Here is a 20,360-nt window from a genome sequence, read left to right on the forward strand (position 1 = left end):
AGGGGCCCACAGGGCCAGCCAGTCCTTATGGATCAAGGACAGCCTCACAGAGGTGGTGCTGCTTAAGTCTTGAAGGATAAGCCATTTTTGTGAGGCAACAAGGTAGGAGGTGGGTATATAGTGCGGAAAGTGCCACACACTGGGAACTAAGGGGACAGCACGTGGGCAAGGCTGAGAGGCTGAGAATGCGGGTTTACTGACCAGAACTTATTTCAGGTACCTGGAGAAGACAGAGCATGGAGAAGGATGGGGCTAAAGCACAGAGAGAGACTCAACTCAGAAGGGCTTTGGAAGCTTAGTTTAAGAAGTGTGGGTTTCATGATCAAGGCTTCAGGGATCCATTGGAAGATGTAACCGTGACAGTGATTCGGTCAGATTTTTCCACTACTAAAATCAGCCTGGCTCCAGGGTGGAGGGAAGGGAGGAGGACTCAAGTCCTTGTAAAATAGGAAGCTGTTCAAAGCGATGAGAACCTGAACTGCGCAGGGAACGGGTGCAGTAGAAAGTGTTTTAGGAAAGAGTGGCAGCCGGTATTAGAACATGTTTAAACGTGGGCTCTGAGAAAAAAGAAGGATTATATCTCATGCCCCAAATAAAAGGAACATTTCTTTTCCTTAAACAAAGAGAGGAAAGCCCCTCCTATGAATGTAGACGTCTTACTTCTCTTTGTATGTGGTCTTAGGAAAGAGTTAAAAATATTTCTCATCACATGAGAGCATAATTGCTCCACAATCCAAGCATGCAATTTTACAAACTAAATTTGGAGACTTTCAAAAAAATATTGATCGCACCTGAAAACATTTAATGAATGCAATTTGGAAACAAGGGCCCAGAGACACCAATTTGTATCAACAGTGCTTAAATACTCCCATAAAAAAACACACACCCAGGGCCTTGGGAAATTTGGATCACTATAATGTGTTTTCAGAGGAAGGTTTGAAATTTTTAGATGAACAGCTATAATTATAAATTGAAATTAAATACAATGCGAGAGAGGCTATGATTTCCCTTGCCGTCAGAATAAATCTAAGGAATATATCGTGTCCACTGAGTATCAGACAAGGGCGTGCACTTATTCCCTGTATAAACCATGTCCTGCTTTACATACCAGAGTGCTTTTACTTCTGTATCCAAATGCTAATGGATACATTTATCCATCTAACTCAGATTTAAAATCTAAATATTTCCACTGATGTGCAAGGCTCCCTGTTACCTCACTGATGTCATCTTCTGTTACTCTCCCACTCTCTCATTCCACCTGGGTCAGGGCACCTTCATCATCCTGAAATACTACAGAGATGCTCCTTCCTCAGGGTTTTTGCACTCACTATTCCTTCTGTCTGGAAAGCTCTGTTCAGATATCTACTTGCATTTCTCAGTCTCTCATTTCCTTTAGGTCCTCTGTTCAAATATCACCTTCATAGGAAGGTTTCCCTGACCACACTACATAAAATAGCACCTGCTCTCAACATTCTCTTGCCCCTTACTCTGCTTTATTTCTCTGTATAGCTCTTATCACCACTCCACGTTCTACGTAATTAATCTATTTGTGTATCATTGCCTCTCTCCACTAAAATTCAAATGTTATGAAACCACAGACTGTCACCGACGTTTAATCAGGGCATAGAACAATGTCTGGTTCAGAGTAGGTGCTTAACAAATATTTGTCAAATGGATGATGTTTGTTTGAAATATTTATTAAGTTTTTAGTTAGATGGGCAAGCTAGAGGTTTTCAATCAATTTACCAACCACTTACTCTGTGGCAGGTACTATTCTCTAGCTTTTATGAGACAAAAGACCACCCATGGATCCCTGGATAAACAGAGCAGTGGGGGTCGGACAAGTCAGTTGATAATTGTAGTCAATTATACTTCAATAAAGCTGGAAAAAGAAACAGATAGCTGTAATCCACCTGTTCATTCAACATGTACTTATTGAGTACTTAATAGAAGAGAGCGGAGTTTCTTCACAGGCTTTTTATGTGCCAAGCATTGTGCAAAGGCATAGAAAGATGTATCTATTATATTTTTTAGAACAGCCGGTAACCATTATCCCCGATTTACAACCATGAAACTTGAAGCTTACCAAGGCCCAAGGTTGCCACACTAGTGAAAGATTAAGACTAGACCAGGTCTGGGGGCCTAAGTGGCTCAGTCGAGTTAAGCATCCGATTCTTGGTTTTGGTTCAGGTCATGATCCCAAGGTTTGTGTGCAAGCCCTGCATGGCACTCTACACTGACAGTGCAGAGCCTGCTTGGGATTCGCTTTCTCCCACTCTCTCTCTCTGCCACTCCCCTGCTTGCTCTCTATCTCTCTCTCTCTCTCTCTCTCAAAATAAATAAATAAACATGAAAAAAAAAAAAGCCTAGGCTAGGTGTAACTAAACCAGCCCTGCGAGAAATATTAAAGGGGACTCTCTGAGTGGGAAAGAAAGACAAAGCAACAAAAACTCGAAAAGAACAGGGAAAATCTCAAGACTAGACCAGGTCTAGGTCTAACTCTGTATCATAGTTATTCTGCTAAAGAAACTCAGAGAAGAATCATCTAACCTATGAGTGAGCTTAGAACAGCCTTCCAAGCAGAAGTAACACCTAAGGTAAACCTTCAAAGTAATGGGCCAGAATTGGGCAGGGTGGAGGGGAGAGCACGCTGAGCTGGATGGACAGCCTGTGTGGAGTATCACAACATTGTACTTTCCATAAAGAAACTTCTGGACCTTTGTTTTCATTAATACAGAAGGTTAAATTTTGCTCTCTGAATTACTGAAATATAAAAAATACAAACACACACATACACACCCCATTATAAACAATAGCAAAATCAATTTAATATGTGATATAACTCAATCATGCAATGCAAATAATCAGCAGGAAAGAATAATATAAACACAAGACTGAGGAAGAGCCAGTATTCCAGATTTTAACAAAAGAGATATGACTGCCTATAAACAACATTTTCCATTTATAGCATATAATTAAATAACTTATGTGGCAATTAAATTACATGCCAATTAAATAGAATTGCAAGCCTTAATAAAACAAGTTAAAAACAAATGGAAGTTATTACTGAAGCACATCAATTTCTTTTTTCCTACTAAGTTGAATTGACATCTAAAAATTAATACTTACCTGTGTTATATACTTTCTATATTTAGAATAGAAGTTTAAAAATTACACAGTTACAGGTTTTTCAAGCTAAAATTAAGTAAGGTTATGACGTCTGGATGCTTCTTTCATTCAGGTAAAATAATAAAGGAAAATGAATGTTTTAATTCATCGGTTTTACTTTTATTTTCTTCAAAATTCCATTTTTTTCCTCTTAACCACCCAGAGTGAGATTTTCTTTGAAGCAAGATGGCAGGTACCCAGAGCTGAGCTTTGACAGTATACAAAGCCAAATTTTTCATACTTGATCCAAGTGTTAAATCTGCAATTTACAGTTAATGTACCAACATGTTTACATACCTCTGTGGTATGTAAACCATAATACAGTTTAAACTTCAAATTAAATATATATATATGTATATATATGTGTGTGTGTATATATATATGTAAATTGCAATACAGTTTCAACTTCAATTAAATATATATGTAATATACATCGTGTGTGTGTGCGTGTGTGTGTGTGTAATACTTGAGATATAGCATTATTTGTAATAATACTTGATAAGCAAGTATTGTTTCTGGGAGATGTGCCTCTCCCTTGTTTGTGGTTGTGCAGGGTCATGTTGCATACCTGAGGCTTCATATGCTTCAGAGAATTTAGATAAACACTGACCAGGATTACTGGGAGCAAAAGATCCATCTGTCCACTTGAACCTCCTTTGTACCTGTCCAGAGAAAAAATATAGAGTACACTAAACCTAACTAAGGTTATTATGGTCTGGTTGTTAGAGTACCATGTTGCCCTCATCCTGTCTTTTCTTCCTACTTTGCAATGTACTTGAGAAAACTGAAAAATCGTAATGGATCAATTTACAATATTTTATTTTCTAAAATTCTCTTTTGCGTGTTTACAGTGCAGAGCCCCCTTCTCCTCTGATAGGAGAGCTAGGCAGTCACCTGAATCTAGTTCAAAAAGGTTATATAAAAAGGGGCCCCTGGGTGGCTCAGTTGATTAAGCGACCGACTTCAGCTCAGGTCATGATCTCACATGTTGGGCTCTGTGCTGACAGCTCAGAGCCTGGAGCCTACTTTGGATTCTGTGTCTCCCTCTCTCTCCGCCCCTCCCCAGCTCGTGCTCTCTGTCTCTCAGAAATAAATAAACGTTAAAATTTTTTTTAAAAAAGGTTATGTAAAAAGAAATTGTAATAAAAGGCATACTCTGCTTTCCAAATCCTTGTTTTCTCTTAATCTATGTAAGGCATACCCAAAATAGACGTGTAAAGAAAGACAAAAGTTGTCTTTATGGAAGAAACAAAACAAAAAGCCTTAAAAACATATATTCATAATAAATATAAGTGGAGCTATAAATACAACTTGATATAGCAAAGCTTGCAGGTAGGAAAAACCTAACTGGCCATTATAATCCTTCACTCCCCAAACACTTGAATGCCTGCCCTCTACAGCGCTATTAGGTTTTATTCCTCACCTCAAGAAGCTTAAGTTCTAGTGCAAAAAAGTTAAACCAAAAGATAAAAACATTCACTCCTCCTGATTAGCAACTGCTTATCCTACTAAGCTTCAGCTATTCCATGCTCTTCCCTAGCTTGTGGTTTACAGCAATTTGCTTTCGTTAAGTTTCAGTGATATCTGATTAGTAGCTGCTCCCACATTCTATCTACCGTCCAGAGGGAAAAATGCCTTGCTCATCTTCCAAACACCGCACACAGGGATATAGTGAGATCATCTGGTGATTAATCAAATGCTTAATTCCTGAATATATCTGGAGAAAGGGCAATAACGGGACATAAATGGCATGAGCAGGAGTACAGGTGGGAAAGTTCTGGGTTTGAAGGGCAAGTGAGAGGGGGCAGCTCAGCAGCACATGTTTCATTTGATTGGCTAGAGCCTCAGTGGGCAGATGACACGGTGAAAGGAAGACTGGAAACTGGAGGTTGACTACAGGTTTGATGCAGGGCTAGGTTTCATTGAGTGATTCTGTAGATGGATGGTGTCCGTACTAGTTGAAGGTATTCCAGTCACCACCTAGGCCTGGTGGAATGCGAGGGCTGGTTATGGCTAACCCACTGAAGAGCAATGAGGGATCAAATGAGTGGAAGGACTGAATGCAGTCAAAGAACAGGTATACTTTAAATTTTTTTAAAGGACTTTAAACTACCTCTGCTTTGGAAACTGATTTCTTCACGGTCTAGTCACTTTAGAAAGGCATGTTAAATTAAATCTTCCCAGTCCTCACCACTGCAGGGGCTGGAAGTGAGGCCACAATAATAGTAATAACACAAATCCTATTATTTCAAGTGAGTCCAGTGTCTGGCCTAGGGCATCCAGCTCCCTGAAAAATCTTCCCCAAGTATTTCTAGGGGATCCAGAGCTGTCTAGATCATGGCTCTTTCCCTGGTCCTATGGCTGCTGCTTTTCTTCTGTGTACCCCTGTCCTCCAGTCAGCCTCTGACATGCCTCTAGGAAAAACAGGCACAGTGCTAGGATCCCACTGGCTGCAAATTCCCCATTCCTTGGTCAAACCACAGTGTTTGGAATTTACATCTGAAAAATGCATTATGAACACAATTTCAGGCAGAAGTTAAGGCACATTCCACAAATCAGTGCACAATAAATATTTATTAACTTATTCAATAAATGTTTGCTTACCAGTGAGGTACAGAGACAGATTTAGGAAATAAAAGACAGAGTCCCTTCACTCAAGAAATATATGCCATTCTCATCAGCAAAGCAGACAAATCAATAGTAAACTGCAATGGTGTAAGGTGTGCTTTTTTGTTACCATGTTTATATGAGACATTTGTGTATGTGTGTGTGTGTGTGTGTGTGTGTGTGTGTGTGTGTGTACTCACCTTCTTCCAAAAAGAAATGACTACCTTAGGCAGGGTGGCAAGTGTTCAGATTTATTTCAGGAACAGAGTCGAAGGGTGCCTAACTCCGATTAGGGATGGTCAAGGAAGATTGCCTGCAGGATGTTATCGTATTTAGTAGGGCTTCAGATTCCATGTGCTGCCTTCACATCTTTGAGACTCACAGGTCCCTGAGGGCTTAGCTGTGAGTTCCTCTACTCTTGCCAGAAATGTCCCTGACCTGGTGGGAAAGGCTCCCCACCCTTGTTCCTCTGTCAGCTGGGCTGGTTATGACCCATCCTGTCCTCAGCACAATGAGTTGGACCTCTCTGCCAGCCTGTAAAACTCTTCAAACCCATCACATTCCCCAATGGGAGCCAGGGGGTACCCTACCCTCTTGTTACTACAAAGCCGGCCTCCCAAAGTGCCTTTTGATTCATTTGGCTCCCAAGTACAACTACCCATGTGGCCCTCTCTGGCATTCAGTGCCCTTTTCCCTGGGCTGTGGGTGTATATGACAAGTAACTCTTGCCAACCTCACCTGGCCAGTGTTGGGTGTTGCGTGTTTGGCCTTCTCACGCTATTTCGGGTGGAGGAATCCCTCCTTCACCAGCGAGGTGGAAAGGAGGTGCTCAGAACAGTCATGTTGGAGGAGTTTTGAAGGATGAATAAGATTTACGTAGGTGGAGACTTGGAGGAAAGCATGTCAGAAGAGAGATACAAAAGAGTATGATGCATTTAAGGAAGGACAAGCAGATTGGTAGAATGGAGAGATAGTGAGGGTAGAGGCTAAAGAGGGAGTGCCATTTGTGAGAAGGTAAAGAGGTTTTTTGTTTGTTTTGTTTTGTTTTTCTTGAAACAACATTAAAGGATTTTAATGAGACATTTCACAAAGATCACTCTAGTACTGTGTGGCCAATGGATTCAAAGTAAGGCCAGAATAAAGGCCAAGCAGCCAGTGAGAATGCCATGATAGAAAGTCAAGCAGGAAGCAACGAGAGCTAAGACCAGGTTCTGTAGGTACAAAGAATAGAAGCCATTCAGGATCCTGGCCCATAGGATGCAGTACTGGGGACAAAGGAGGGGGAAGAATTGGAAACGACTGCTAGGCTTGGGTAGCCAGGTACAAGCTGTCTTCATTCACTGAGTTAGGACATGCAAGAAGAGGAACAGGTTTGAGATTGGGAAGAATCCAATTCTGGACATACTAATTTTGAGATGTCTGTGGAACATCCAAGCACTGTCCAGTGGATGGTTCATCCTATGGATCTTAGAAGAGGCTGGAGATAAAGGTTTGAGTGCACAAAGGTGATACTGATGCCTGGGCTCTGATGCAAGTCCAGAGGAATGTACAGACAAAAAAAGTCTCAAAGTAAAGCATGCCAACATTTAAAAGGTGAATGGAAGAAGAGATGTTTACAAAGGAAACTGCAAAGAAACCAAGGGTATCAGGAGAATGTTGTTCTGGAAGTCAGGATAGGAAAGAACCTGGGGTGTTTATATACTTAGGGAGATGATGAAGCTACAGGATTCAGGAATATTCGACAGAGCAAGGTTCATGAAGAGGCCAGAGCAAAAGGATTCAGAGAAAAGATGGAGAAATTAATGCTTAATAAACAGAATGGTCATCACTTCCAATGAAAGAGATGAAGACAAAGGATACAAATAAACATGTAAGTATAAATAGCTTAATGTTTTCTTCATTGTGAAATAAAAATTCCAGATAAATTGCCTACCACTGGGTGGAACAAAACTGAAAAACAGTGCTCCTCATTTAGTTAGCCAGCAGGCTGACGATAAAGAGGCAAAGAATTCTAGCAACTTAAGAGTTTTCATTTATGTGGAAATGTAGTTTGATAGACATAAAAAGGAACATAATCTGAGAAGCACTTAGAAGCTATAGTGATAGGTCTATAAACAAGACTATGTGAAGCCAGCTAATAAACTCAAACCTACTTTAGGATAAAAGAAACTGCAAGACATGTAAAAACCCAAATTGTATGGATACACTGTGAAACAGAATTACAGTGTTAATTCCTAAGCAAAATAATATTTCACCAAATAATACATGGGTACAATTTTGTTACAATGCATTTGTCACACCTACTAAAAATGCTTTGATTACAACTGATGCTTACAATTGGATTTCAAATGTGATGTTGCAATCAAAATAAACATCCAAGACAAATTGATAAGCCTAAGTTATTCTTGTTTTTTTTTATTAACCCTAAGTTAAATCTGAGAGTTCATTACTAAAAATGTACATACAAAGCTTTCCCAAGATCAGACAGTTCTCATCTGAAGAATATTTTATCTTTTCAAAACAAAATGGACTATTTTCTGAGGACAACTTATTATTTCAAAACCAAGAATAAAATAAGTAAATCATTACAATCCACTTAGTGCAAATTTAACACAAATGCACTGCAATAATTTTTTAACAAGCATGTCATAAGAATAAATCATAAATTACCAACACAGATAAAAACGAATTCTGAATGTGCAGGCATACAATTACAGATGGTTCATGGTAAGATATATACTTGTACTCTGAAACTTAGTCATTTGTTTTGATGTTTTTATATTAAACTCTTTAGAACCTAATATTTATTATATAAGGAAGAATTTCTCTTAAATAAAATTTAGCTGTTGGTTTGTCAGAAATAACTTTTGTTCAAAAATATTTGAAAATGTTGAAAAAATAAAAGTGTTGGGGGAAAATCTTTATAACTCCATTACTAAATCAGAACCTTCTGATAAGTATCTAACAGACATCTCTTGAAATGCATAATTAACTGCAGTGAAATAGAACTGGAATTATACATATTTTGTATTTGCTCTTTAAACTTAATATTCCTAATACTATGTCCTGAACATCTTTCCATGCTAATAGCTATAGATCTACCTGATCATTATAATAGCTACATTGTATTGTGCTATACAAATATATTAGCTTTTTAATGACTTAACTGATGAAAATCTGGGTTGTCTCCAATATTTTATTATAATTAGCTATGCTGCAGTGAAAACAACCTTGACATATGCCTCTATAGACATGTCTATCTCGTTAGGATAAATTCCTGCAGTGGAATTAGTGGGTCAAAGAGGATCCACATTTTACACTTAAGGACATTACCTATCTGCTGTCCAGAACAAAAGCAATTTCATACTTCCATCCGTAGTCCATGAGTGCCCATTTCTTGAGTTACTAATGAGGTTGAACAACTCTTTCTCTAGGTTTGCTGCCATATGCATCTATTGCTGAATGGGTTATCCACTCATTTTCCTTCTCTTCGAGGGTGTTCATCATTTAATATAGAATTTTTTAAAGATGATTCATCTTTATGTGTGATTATGGATTTTTTTCTACTTTTCCTATTTTGTTCTTTCTTTGATAGTTTGGGCTTCTGAGTAATGGTGTAAGGGGATGTTCACCTCTCAAGATTATAAAAAAATATTCTACCATCTGTTTGTTGTATATAATTTTATTTATTATATTCAAGTTTTTGAACCGTCTCAAAGCCTATTGTCAACCACAAAAGTGAGAAACATTTCTAGACTCTCTTTTGTTCCACTGATCTTGGACTAATGCTTTAGTAACTCTAACTTGGGAAAAAAATCTGCTGGGACTCGTTCCAACTTTTTAAGTATTTTTTTTTAATGTGTCTGGCTATCTGCCTATTTTTTTTCCCCCACAAAAAAGCTTTGGAAACATCTTTTCAAGATTCTAAAAAGTCCTATTGAGATTTTGGTATGAATTATGTTGAATTTCCAGAATACAAGAGGAAAATCTGTACATGAATCTGATCAAGAAATCTTTAAGTATTCCATTATGTCCTCCAGGAGTTCTATAGTTCTCTTTTTAAGGGTCCTGTATGTTTCTTGTAAATTTGGTCACTTATATTTCACTGCTTTTTAAATTTAAGTAGTATTTCTATTGCTAATAGATCTTTCTCCAATATATTTTCTGATTGATCAGGTTTATATTAATTTTTGTAGATTTATTTATTATTTTTTTAATTTTTTAACGTTTATTTATTTTTGAGACAGAGAGAGACAGAGTATGAATGGGGGAGGGTCAGACAGAGAGGGAGACACAGAATCTGAAACAGGCTCCAGGCTCTGAGCTGTCAGCACAGAGCCTGACACAGGGCTTGAACTCACAGACTGTGAGATCATGACCTGAGCCGAAGTCAGACACTTAACCGACTGAGCCACCCAGACGCCCCGATTTATGTATATTTATTATGCAATTAGCTACCTTTTTGAACTCGTAAGTTTGAACTCTTCCCATTTATTCTCTTGTATTCTCCAGGGTTTGGATAATATAACTGTAAATAATGATTCTTCTGTATGCTCCCTTCTAATATCTGTATGTGTGACTTCTAAAAATTTTAAAGGATAGGGGCGCCTGGGTGGCTCAGTCAGTTAAGCAGCCGACTTCGGCTCAGGTCATGCTCCGGCGGTCCGTGAGTCCGAGCCCCGCGTCGGGCTCTATGCTGACAGCTCAGAGCCTGGAGCCTGTTTCAGATTCTGTGTCTCCCTCTCTCTGACCCTCCCCTGTTCATGGTCTGTCTCTCTCTGTCTCAAAAATAAATAAATGTTAAAAAAAAATTTAAAAAAAATTTAAAAAATTTTTAAAGGATATATTTTACTACTAGTAGTTTTTAGGGGCACCTGGGTGGCTCAGTCAGTTGAGCGTCTGACTTCGGCTCAGGTCATGATCTCGTGTTTCGTGAGTTCGAGCCCCGTGTCAGGCTCTGTGCTGACAGCTCAGAGCCTGGAGCCTGCTTCGGATTCTGTGTCCCCCTCTCTCTCTGCCCCACCCCTGCTTGTGCTCTGTCTCTGTCTTTCAAAAATGAATAAACACTTAAAAAAAACTAGTAGTTTTTATTAATTTTGCATAGATCTAATAAAAACTATCAGTAAATAAACTTAGCTCTTTTGGTTAGTTTAGGAAAATATTACTTTGATCTTTCTGTTTTCTTTGGGGTGGCACACTATAATTCAAAACTCATATTTTTCTTTCTTTTGTTTGCTATATCTTTTTTTTTCTCATCTCTTTCTCCACATTTTTAAAGTGATCAAATTTACCCATATGACCATTGAAGTTTTCAGTAGCATCAGTTATGCTGATTTATTCCTTGTATGGGAATTTGCTTTGGGGGTTTGCTTTTATTTTATTTTTTCGTATTTCAGGATGCTTCCCTTTCATTCCTCCTCTATTTCAACTTACTCCTTCTTTATGCCTAATAAAAATGAAAGACTATTTGTTTAAACACTTCTTTATGCAAGACAGAGCACTAAGTCCTTCACAGACTTGAACTTGTTAACTTTCTACAAACGCTAAGGTAGATATTACTCCTGTGTTATGTGTGAGGAAACTGAAACTGAATGACTAGTTAATTTGCCCAGGACTCTACAGCTGGTCAGTAGGAAAGCCAGGATTTAAAGCCAGGTCATCTGCCTCCACAACCCATGCTTTTAACAACACTACCAGACAGTTGGTTTCACATGCCCTTGCGTCTGTTCATAGGGGAGTTCAGTTCCTTTCAGATCTATACTGGAATGAGGTGGCCTCAAAAATACCTTGAGTCAATTCCACTGCCTGCTGCACTAATGCAGGAGCATCTTATGCTCCAATTCTTAGATAATTTGCCATTGCTCAAGTCAGACAAATGTTCTCTGTCCAAGGGTTATACACCTTCCAGCATTGTTACAATCTAGGGATCCTCCACCCTCCACCCATTAGCAAAAGTTTCTCTGTGGTGACTGTACACTCAGGGACGCAAAGTCCCCCTCACTCCTGAGTCTGCAGGTGTACCCCAAACTGAAATCTGTAGTTTCTATCATGCAGGTGAAAGAAAGGGGCAGAGGACTACTGAGGGGGTGGGCATAGATCTCAATTCTAGCTAGCTCAGATGATGTCTGGGCAGCAGGGACTTGATTTTCTAGGTAGTGTAGCTCCTGTGCCCTGAGTTTGAGGCAGTGACTGAGTTGGAGCTTTTTACCAACTTCTCTCCAGCTAATTTGGGTCAATGAATCAAATGACGGACACTGGAGTTACTATAAATTCCCAGTGGATTCTGGCACAGGGTTTCTTCTTTAGTTTCTAGTACTGTTATAATCTTTGTGCGAATTTTTGCATGAAGCTGGGAAAGGATAACCAGGGATTACCAACCTCTGGCATGTTTAACTTGTTTAACAAGCATCTGTATCACACAGCAGGTTTGTGATTTGATTTAGGTTCACTTTTATTTTTTTTTTGAGAGAAAGGGAGAGTGTGGGTGCGTGAGTGGGGGAGGGGCAGAGAGAATTTTAAGCAGGCGTGGGCTCAATCTTATGACCTTGAGACCATGACCTGACCCGAAATCAAGAGTCAGAAGCTTAACCAACTGAGCCATCCAGGTGCCCCTAGACTCACTCTTAAAGAGTATACATAGACTGTCTTCATCAACACCTAACAGTCCGACTCACTCACCAAAGTGAATCTAGATCACTTTTTATGATATAACATTTCTGGGCTCTCTTCTTCGATATAGGAAGTTCCCCAAATATGAGCTATTCCTAAAGCCCTATAGTGAAACTGTCCTATGACAATTTTCAAATGACATATTTTTAAAAAATCACCATGCTAAAAAATGGTAGTGTTGGAAAAAGAATTAAGGATTGATCTGAGGTGTTTTCCCATCTATGAGATGTGGTTGAGGAGGCAGAGAGAGCCAGGTCAAAGCGACCTGATAGGTTTTGCTATTCTTTAGTGTTATCTTGCACAGAAAAAAAAGCTCTTTACACCGTGAATTGTGGAAGCCCCTTGGCACATAGAATTTCTTGCCTGAGTAAAGCTGAGCTAAGGACATTATAAAATGCTACCTCTTGGGGCACCTGGGTAGCTCAGTCAGTTAAACATCTGACTTTGGCTCAAGTCATTATCTCACGGTCTGTGGGTTCAAGCTCCGTGTCAAGCTCTGTGCTGACAGCTCGGAGCCTGGAGCCTGCTTCGGATTCTGTGTCTCCCTTTTTTTCTCTCTGCTCTTACCTTGCTCACACTCTGTCTCTCAAAAACTAAACATTAAAAAATTAAGAAAAAAAATGAAATGCTACTCCTCCCCCCCCCCCTTTTAGAAGCACCCAAGTTTTGTACTTCTATGGCCAAAGCTACTCTGGATAGAGGCAGCTGACAAATGCATCAAAAATATTAAATGTGTAACTGGAAATCTCATGCTACATTAAGTGCCCTTCATCTGTGTTCTTATGTCACTCCCTTGTGATGATTGGTTTTACGTATCAATGTAATGTCACCATGTTTTATTTATGTGCTTACAAAAAGTCACCACATGACTCTAGGTAGATTATCCTCATAACGCAGATGGGCTGCATGCAATCGGTCAAAAGTCTTAAGAACAAAAACTGAGGTTTCCCAGAGAAAGAATTCAGCAATATAGAAACTCTATTGGCCTACCCTATAGATTTAGACTTATCAGTCCCCATAGCTGCATGAGAAAATTCCTTAAATCTCTTTATACATACGCATGTGTGTTTGTACATATATAGGAGGCTGTGCTCATATAAAGAAAAACAGGACAAAAATAACAATCAAACCTCATTTCCTTGCACATAACATTGATGGCATTTATTTAGTATAGATAAAGACTTCCAACACAGAACACTGTTAGGAATTAATCATTAGGAACTATGTAAGAGATGTGATGTAAGGCAAGTATTATATAAAGATGAAATAGATAAACAGTTTTTATTTTTCTACAGAATTCACTGCAAGTTACCATGCTATGAAAACAAAAGCCGCCCACTCTTAATAGGTCAAATTTGTTTAGTAATTTAAAGAAAAATATATGACTCCCATCACACAGATAATTCTAAATTTACTTTGAAAATCAAATCATCAAGAAGTATCTATCTGGAGAGACTACGGACCTACTATCACATTATAACAAAGATAAGGCTGCTATCTTCACAGAATACATGGATAATTAGTAATCAACCATTAACCCAGTGAATGTTCTAATATTTGGGGAAATATTGGAAAACCATTTTTTAAAAAACAAATTTCTGTGGACATTGTTTATCTTGCCAATGAGATTAGTTTGGAAAAGGGGTCTTGTTTAGTCTAGAAAATCTTCAGAGTCCAATAGAGTTCTGAGCTGAACATATACTGAAGATCCTTTACAAGCACAAATAGGCTTGGAAATCACGCAGTCTTACTTTGAATTAGCTTGCTTTAGTCCAAGGTATGGAATTAATGATCAAGTATTAGGAATTTCTGTAATGTACCTAATGCCAAATGGCTACTAACCTTCTACTTCCTACTATGATGACTCCTTGATTAGAGCTCGGTGGGAGGCATAAAGCATATTGTGAACTATAAAATAAATTGTACTCCAATTTATTCCAGATTTCTAAAGCTAAATCTTGTTTTTCAATATAAGAAACTCACTATTAGAGCAAAAGTAGTATAAGTAAAACTGGGGCAGGAAACTTCTAATTGCACCAGAAATACATGAAAGATGTAATCATTCTAAGAGAAGAATCATTTTCCCAGTAGCCCCACTGCTATGGATGATATTTTCATGAGCCTGGGCCACCTTCTCCAATGAATACTGAGAACCTATTACAGGTTTCAGCCAACCAATTTCCATTCCAGCTTGAAGGGCCGCTGCATATTGCCTAAATTCCTCCTAAGTGAAAGAAAAAGGTATGTCTGTAGAAGAACATACGACCTAAGTTTCAGAAGCACTAGAAATTTTCCAGATTCTAAGAGTTAGAACATAAACGGTTTCTTACAAATATGTGGCTTTTGTCAACTTGTCCAGAACTACAGAAAAAGTAGTTCTATATAGAATAACCATAAGCCCAATTTGTCTGAGACAGTGTCAGTTCACAAAATACCTACTGTCCTAAAGTAATTACTAATAGTATGTCTTTTCTCTCTCAAAAGTGTCTTGACTTGGAAAATAAATCACATTGTCACCCTGGTTATCTTATAGTGACTAATACTTAACATACTCATGTAGTCAGATAACTAAGCTAAACATCTGCTTAACTTTCAGTCTGTCTGACTAGGCAAATTGTCTCAGTGTTTAAGTTACCAAGATCAGAATCACTTCTTTTCCTACCTTAGTTGATGAGTAGAGAGCAACCCCAATTATACTAGATTCCTTTGTCATGGTGTCCCGTGGGTTTATTTCAATAGGACCTCTGCTGCCAACAACCTATTATGAAGAATAACACGTCTATAGTTAAAGATTACTGTAAAATAGTATTAAATCATGGTAAAACTTCAAAGTGGTAAAAAGAAACCAAAATACTTACTATTACTCGTCCTCCACGTGACAGAAGATTCAAATCATTATTAAGATTTACATTAGCTAACATTTCAATGATCACATCAATTCCTTTTTCACCAACAGATTTCTGTGTAATAAAAAAGAACCCAGAGTGAGATAAGAAAACAAGTAAAAAAAAGACCCTGTAAAATAGTTATCATAGTCCTATATATTGCAGAAATGTGTTTCAAAAGACATAAATACTATATTTTTAAGACTATAACACAAATGTTAATGATCTAATTATATACTGAGGATGTAATTCCAAGGTACTAGTCACAACATCTAAAGTGATAAAGATTTATACTAAATAAATTTCACGTGCTTCGACTCGACTATAAAATACTTTCTATTTTATAAATAGTTGAAAATTTACTGTCTTCAAAAGGTATTTTCACAGAGAAAAAAAAAACAAAGCGTAAATCCCAAAAAGGTTTTCACTTTAAAAAAAAAAAAAAAAAAACAAAAGAAAATCACTGGCTGTCTGGCGTTGCAGATTTTTTCTGTGTGTGCATTCAGTTTTGTCCCAAGTGGTTTACAATCAGCTTGGCTACTACTTCTTTTCTTTTGGGTTTTTTCAGAGATCTCAGCCATCCCAAACTGTCTCTTAAGTAAGTTATACATATACACCTTATATTCATTTTATTCTAACAAAAAAAAATGAATACCTGTGTCAGATATTGTTAAGTACTGGGAATTCAAAGATGGACACAGAGAACTCAAAACACAGCTAGGGAGAAAGATGGAAAATACCGCTGACACAGCTGTGATGGAATGGGCCAAGTGCTGCGTGAGCAGAAATAAACCACAGGTTATGGAGAAAAACAGAGTTACAACCCTGATCACCTGTAATGATCACAGAAAGTTCCACAGAGGTGAGGACCTGGGCCCTGAGGAATGAACAGGAGTCCTGTAAGTAAAAAGGGAGGAAGAAGAGCCAGTGGAACACACATGAGGCATAGTCCCTCCAGACAGAAGAAACAGAAAAGCAAAGAGCTATGGACTGAGAGTCCAGGTCAGGATCAGAAAGTAGCCAAGCAGAGCTGAGGCATGTGTTTGGGAACATGGGGGGGGGGGGGGGGGGGGGGGGGGGGAGGAGGGAAAGGGAGAGAGGTAGAGACTATAAGTTGCTATGGACTGGGAACACACATTGATGCCACGTTACAGGATCCAGACTTTTGGGGGACAGGTATTAATTAAGTTTTGTGTCAGACCCTGTTTTAGGATACTGAGCTGCAGCAGGTAACAAGAGAGACAAAAATTCCTATCCTCATGGAGATACATACATATATATATATATATATATATATATATATATATATATATATCTTTTTTTTTTTTTAGGAGAACAAATAACTCTGGAGACAGTGAAGATAGAAGGCGATAGTAAGTCAGTTATAAACAAAAGACAAAGCTGGAGAAGATGAAGACTAAACTAAATCACAATGGAGAACAGAACAAAGAAGATATATTTGAAAGGCATGTCAGAGATGAAACTGATAGAGGGAGGTGATCGGCCTGATGGGTAGGAAGGAGAACGATAATTAAAAGATAGAAATATAAAATAAAACTTGTGACTCTGTCTGGGGGGAGCAGATGAGTGGAGACATCCAGGAGGCCAATGACACAAAGGCAGGGAACTCACGCCAGAGACAGTGCTGGATACCAGCAGGATGCAGGCACTAACTGACCAGGGGAGATGAGATTGGTCAGGAGGAAGGTCTAGCACCAGGGAGGATGGCAGACCAAGGGGAAAGTCTAAGGAGCAACAACATTTAAGTAATATGAGGAGGAAGGGGGCTGGAAATGAAGTCAGGCAAGTAAGACAAGAACCAGCTTTCAGGAGACGTGGTCAGGGGTAGCTGCTGCCAAAAAAAAAAACAAAAAAAAATCAAGCAGGATGAGGCCTAAGCCAAAAGCAGCAGATGGGTAATTAGGAGCCCACCGGTGACCTCTGACAAGAGGTATAAGTAGCTGGGGTGGAAGCAACATGCGGGGGAAGGTGACGGGAGGTAAGGAAGTAAAAGATGTCCTCACTACTTTCTCAAGTGTGGTGGTAGAGGGTGTGGAGGGTTTGATAAAGGGTTAAGGGAATGGTCTGGAGAATGAGAGAGACTTAAGCAGAAGGAGCCAGTAGAAGACATAGAAGCCATAAGACCTCAAGGTCTTAAGGTCAGATTTCTGCAAAACAAAAACATATTCTTAAAATAACTGAGCATTTTTCATCTTTATAAATATTCTTGGATAATAGTATCAGGCATGAATATTCAATTAATTTTAGGTTTTCTAGATATATAACAAAAGAGTGCCTTTACACAGCTTTTTTTTTTTTTTTTGGCAAGATGATGTAGTTGTAATACACAAACCCTCACTCATATTTTCCTCAATTTGTAATGACCTAGGTTACATAGTAATCAGTACCTGGAAAATCCTAATTCTTTCTCAGCATGAGCAACTAGTCTGAGGATTAGGTTGAATTCTGCTCTAGCAATGAAATATATGCAACGAGTAACTAAAGCCTACCTCACCACTCTGGTTGTGGTAGTGATTATTCTTCCATGGCATACAATTGACAAGTAAACTTTGTCCCCTAGCTTAGACAGATCCAATTTGTAATCTGTAACTACCTCACCTTCTCTGGAAAATTTAAACCAATAGAAATTATATTAAGAAATTAAGAAAACCTCATGGTTGCCAGAGGTGGGGGTGGGAACTGGGTGAAATGGGTGAATGTGATCAAAAGGTACAAACTTCCAGTCATTAAAAAAAAAATAAGTCATGGGGATATAATGTACAACATGACAACTATAGTTAATAATACTGTATCACAGATTTGAAAGTTGCTGAGAGCATATCTTAAAAGTTCTTATCAGAAGAAAAAAAATTTGTAACTATGTATGGTGATGGATGTTAATGAGACTCAGTGTGGTAATCATTTCACAATATATGATATATACAAATATCAAAAAAAAATTTAAAAGAACACCTCTCAGCTCTAAATACAAAGCTATGACTTTACTCAAAATGTGACTGCATTAAAGAGTACCAATTTTTATAACTAAGACTCTGGAAAGGCTATATTTTATTTGATAAACATAAACAAGTCAAATGAGAGTGAGGTCTGAAAATCAGACATCTCTGCTTTTTTAATTAAAAGTTTAAAACACACATAGGCATAAAAAAAGAAAACAAACAGCTTTAAGAAAGTGGTTGCTTAAAAAAGGTTACAAAAAAGTAATTCTCTCAAGAAACAAAATTTACTTTCATAAAACTGTGGACTAATTTTACCTTAATTTTATCAATATAATTATGTTCTCTGTGGTTAAACACTTCATGGGCTCCATTTTGCAAAACGATGTTTTGTCCTTCCCCGGTACCAGCTGTGCCCAGAACCTTTAAACCATAAGCTCTAGCAATCTGGCATACTGCCAGTCCAACCTGAAAAACAAAATATAAACGCATACTTTTAGATTCTTTGCATCCCTGCAAATATTTCTTAAATATATATAATAAACTGAAGGTTCCTCTAGGTCCTACCCTATCCTTAAGGAATTTCGAGTCTAAATGAAGAAATAAGAACAGCTAACTTTTATTGAGCATTTATAATGTGCCAGGTACCACAAAAAATACTTTCTCTGCATTGCTTTATTTTATCCTCACAGTAAGTCTAAGTAGACATGATGTATGTAGTAAACATGAAATGTCTACATGTAAGTAGACATGAAGTAGATACGACTAGTGTCCATGTTCTGTAGATGAGAAAACTGAAACTTATATAATGTAAGTGACTTGCCCAGGTCACAGAGATGGGAACAGGACCAAGTCACAGAGCTGGACCAAATCAGTCTGTAGAGCTTGAGCCTTTAACCACTGTATCAGAACGTGTACTTAGCATCTGCTTTGCACAGAAGGTACAGAGTTTAAAGCTATTCAAAACATGCTCACTGGCTTCATACTTTCACTGTACATTTAAAGTATTACACAACAAATGTTACACCATCTAAGTGGAAGAGACAGGCGTATGAGCAAATTAACTTATTCATCCATATGATGACCGTTAAATGTTTACTATGTGCTAGACATGGTACTTCGTGTAAGAAACATGTTCTAAGAAAGAGGAAAAATAATAAACACAAACAAATAAATGAATAAATTAAATTCAGAAAATAAAAACGTGCTATGAAAAAAACCCCAGCCTATTGTGTTACAAGGAGATAGAGAGAAGGGTTAGTTAGATCATCACCAAAGGCCACTCTGAAGAGATGAGACCTGAGTGAAGTGAGGCACGAGCCATGTGCAGATCTGGAAAGTCTGGTGGAGAATGCTGTGGGCAGAATGGCTGTAGCTCACCTTGTGATGTGGGAATGAGCCTGGGGCATTAAGGACAGAAAGAGGGTCCATGCGGCTTAAAGGCAGGGCACACGGGAGACAGAGCAAGATGTGGCCAGAGGGGCACACAGGGCCTTGCAGGTAAAGGCTCTGGATTATATTGAAAAGATAACTCAGAGCTATCAGACAGGTGCACCTGGGTGGCTCAGTCGGTTAAATGACCGACCAACACTTGATTTCGGTTCTGGTCATGATCTAACAGTTTGTTGAGTTCGAGCCCCACATTGGGCTCTGTACTGACAGCGCTGAGCCTGCTGGGGTTCTCTCTCTCTCCCTTTCTCTCTGCCCCTCCCATGTGCTCTCTCTCTTTCTCTCTCAAAATAAATAAATAAATAAATAAATAAATAAATAAATAAATAAATAAATAGAACATTTCATATGGGAGACAGAAAGAGGGGAGTGGCGATAGGAGTAAGATGGACCTTCCTCATGGACTGCATCTGAGAAGTGAGGCACAGAGAAAAGTCAAGGCTGTCTCCTGGGTCTCTGGCCGGGTTAACTGGGTAGATTAATAGGGCTGAGGAAGAGTACAGAGAATCAAGTTTGTAAGAGTATCAAGACTCACTCTGAGCAAGCTGAGCTGTATTTGCTCACCTAAGTGAAAATGTGTAGTAATCAGCTGAATAAGCATATGGAGCTGGAAATATAAATTTGA

The 20,360-nt window shown here is 38.5% G+C and overlaps 1 protein-coding gene across 4 annotated transcripts in view; it reads right to left on the reverse strand.

Annotated features, from left to right (window-relative positions):
• Window positions 1-2,803: 2,803 nt before the first annotated feature.
• The window catches only part of CRYZ (crystallin zeta), a 36,500-nt gene continuing 18,943 nt past the window's right edge, over window positions 2,804-20,360 (reverse strand). For 2 of the 4 annotated variants that reach the window (XM_023258829.2, XM_045036017.1), the window contains exons 6-9: window positions 18,605-18,754; window positions 15,303-15,404; window positions 15,107-15,202; window positions 2,804-3,830 (exon numbers count right to left, since the gene is read on the reverse strand). In XM_023258829.2, coding sequence (XP_023114597.1) covers window positions 3,648-3,830; window positions 15,107-15,202; window positions 15,303-15,404; window positions 18,605-18,754 — 531 coding nt within the window. In that variant the 3' untranslated portion in view covers window positions 2,804-3,647. Of the gene's footprint in view, window positions 3,831-13,578; window positions 14,669-15,106; window positions 15,203-15,302; window positions 15,405-18,604; window positions 18,755-20,360 lie in introns of those variants that run through there. The other 2 variants (XM_006934838.5, XM_045036018.1) reach the window with 1 other exon arrangement.

The sequence above is a fragment of the Felis catus genome, chromosome C1, assembly GCF_018350175.1.
Source record: "Felis catus isolate Fca126 chromosome C1, F.catus_Fca126_mat1.0, whole genome shotgun sequence".
NCBI lineage: Eukaryota > Metazoa > Chordata > Mammalia > Carnivora > Felidae > Felis > Felis catus.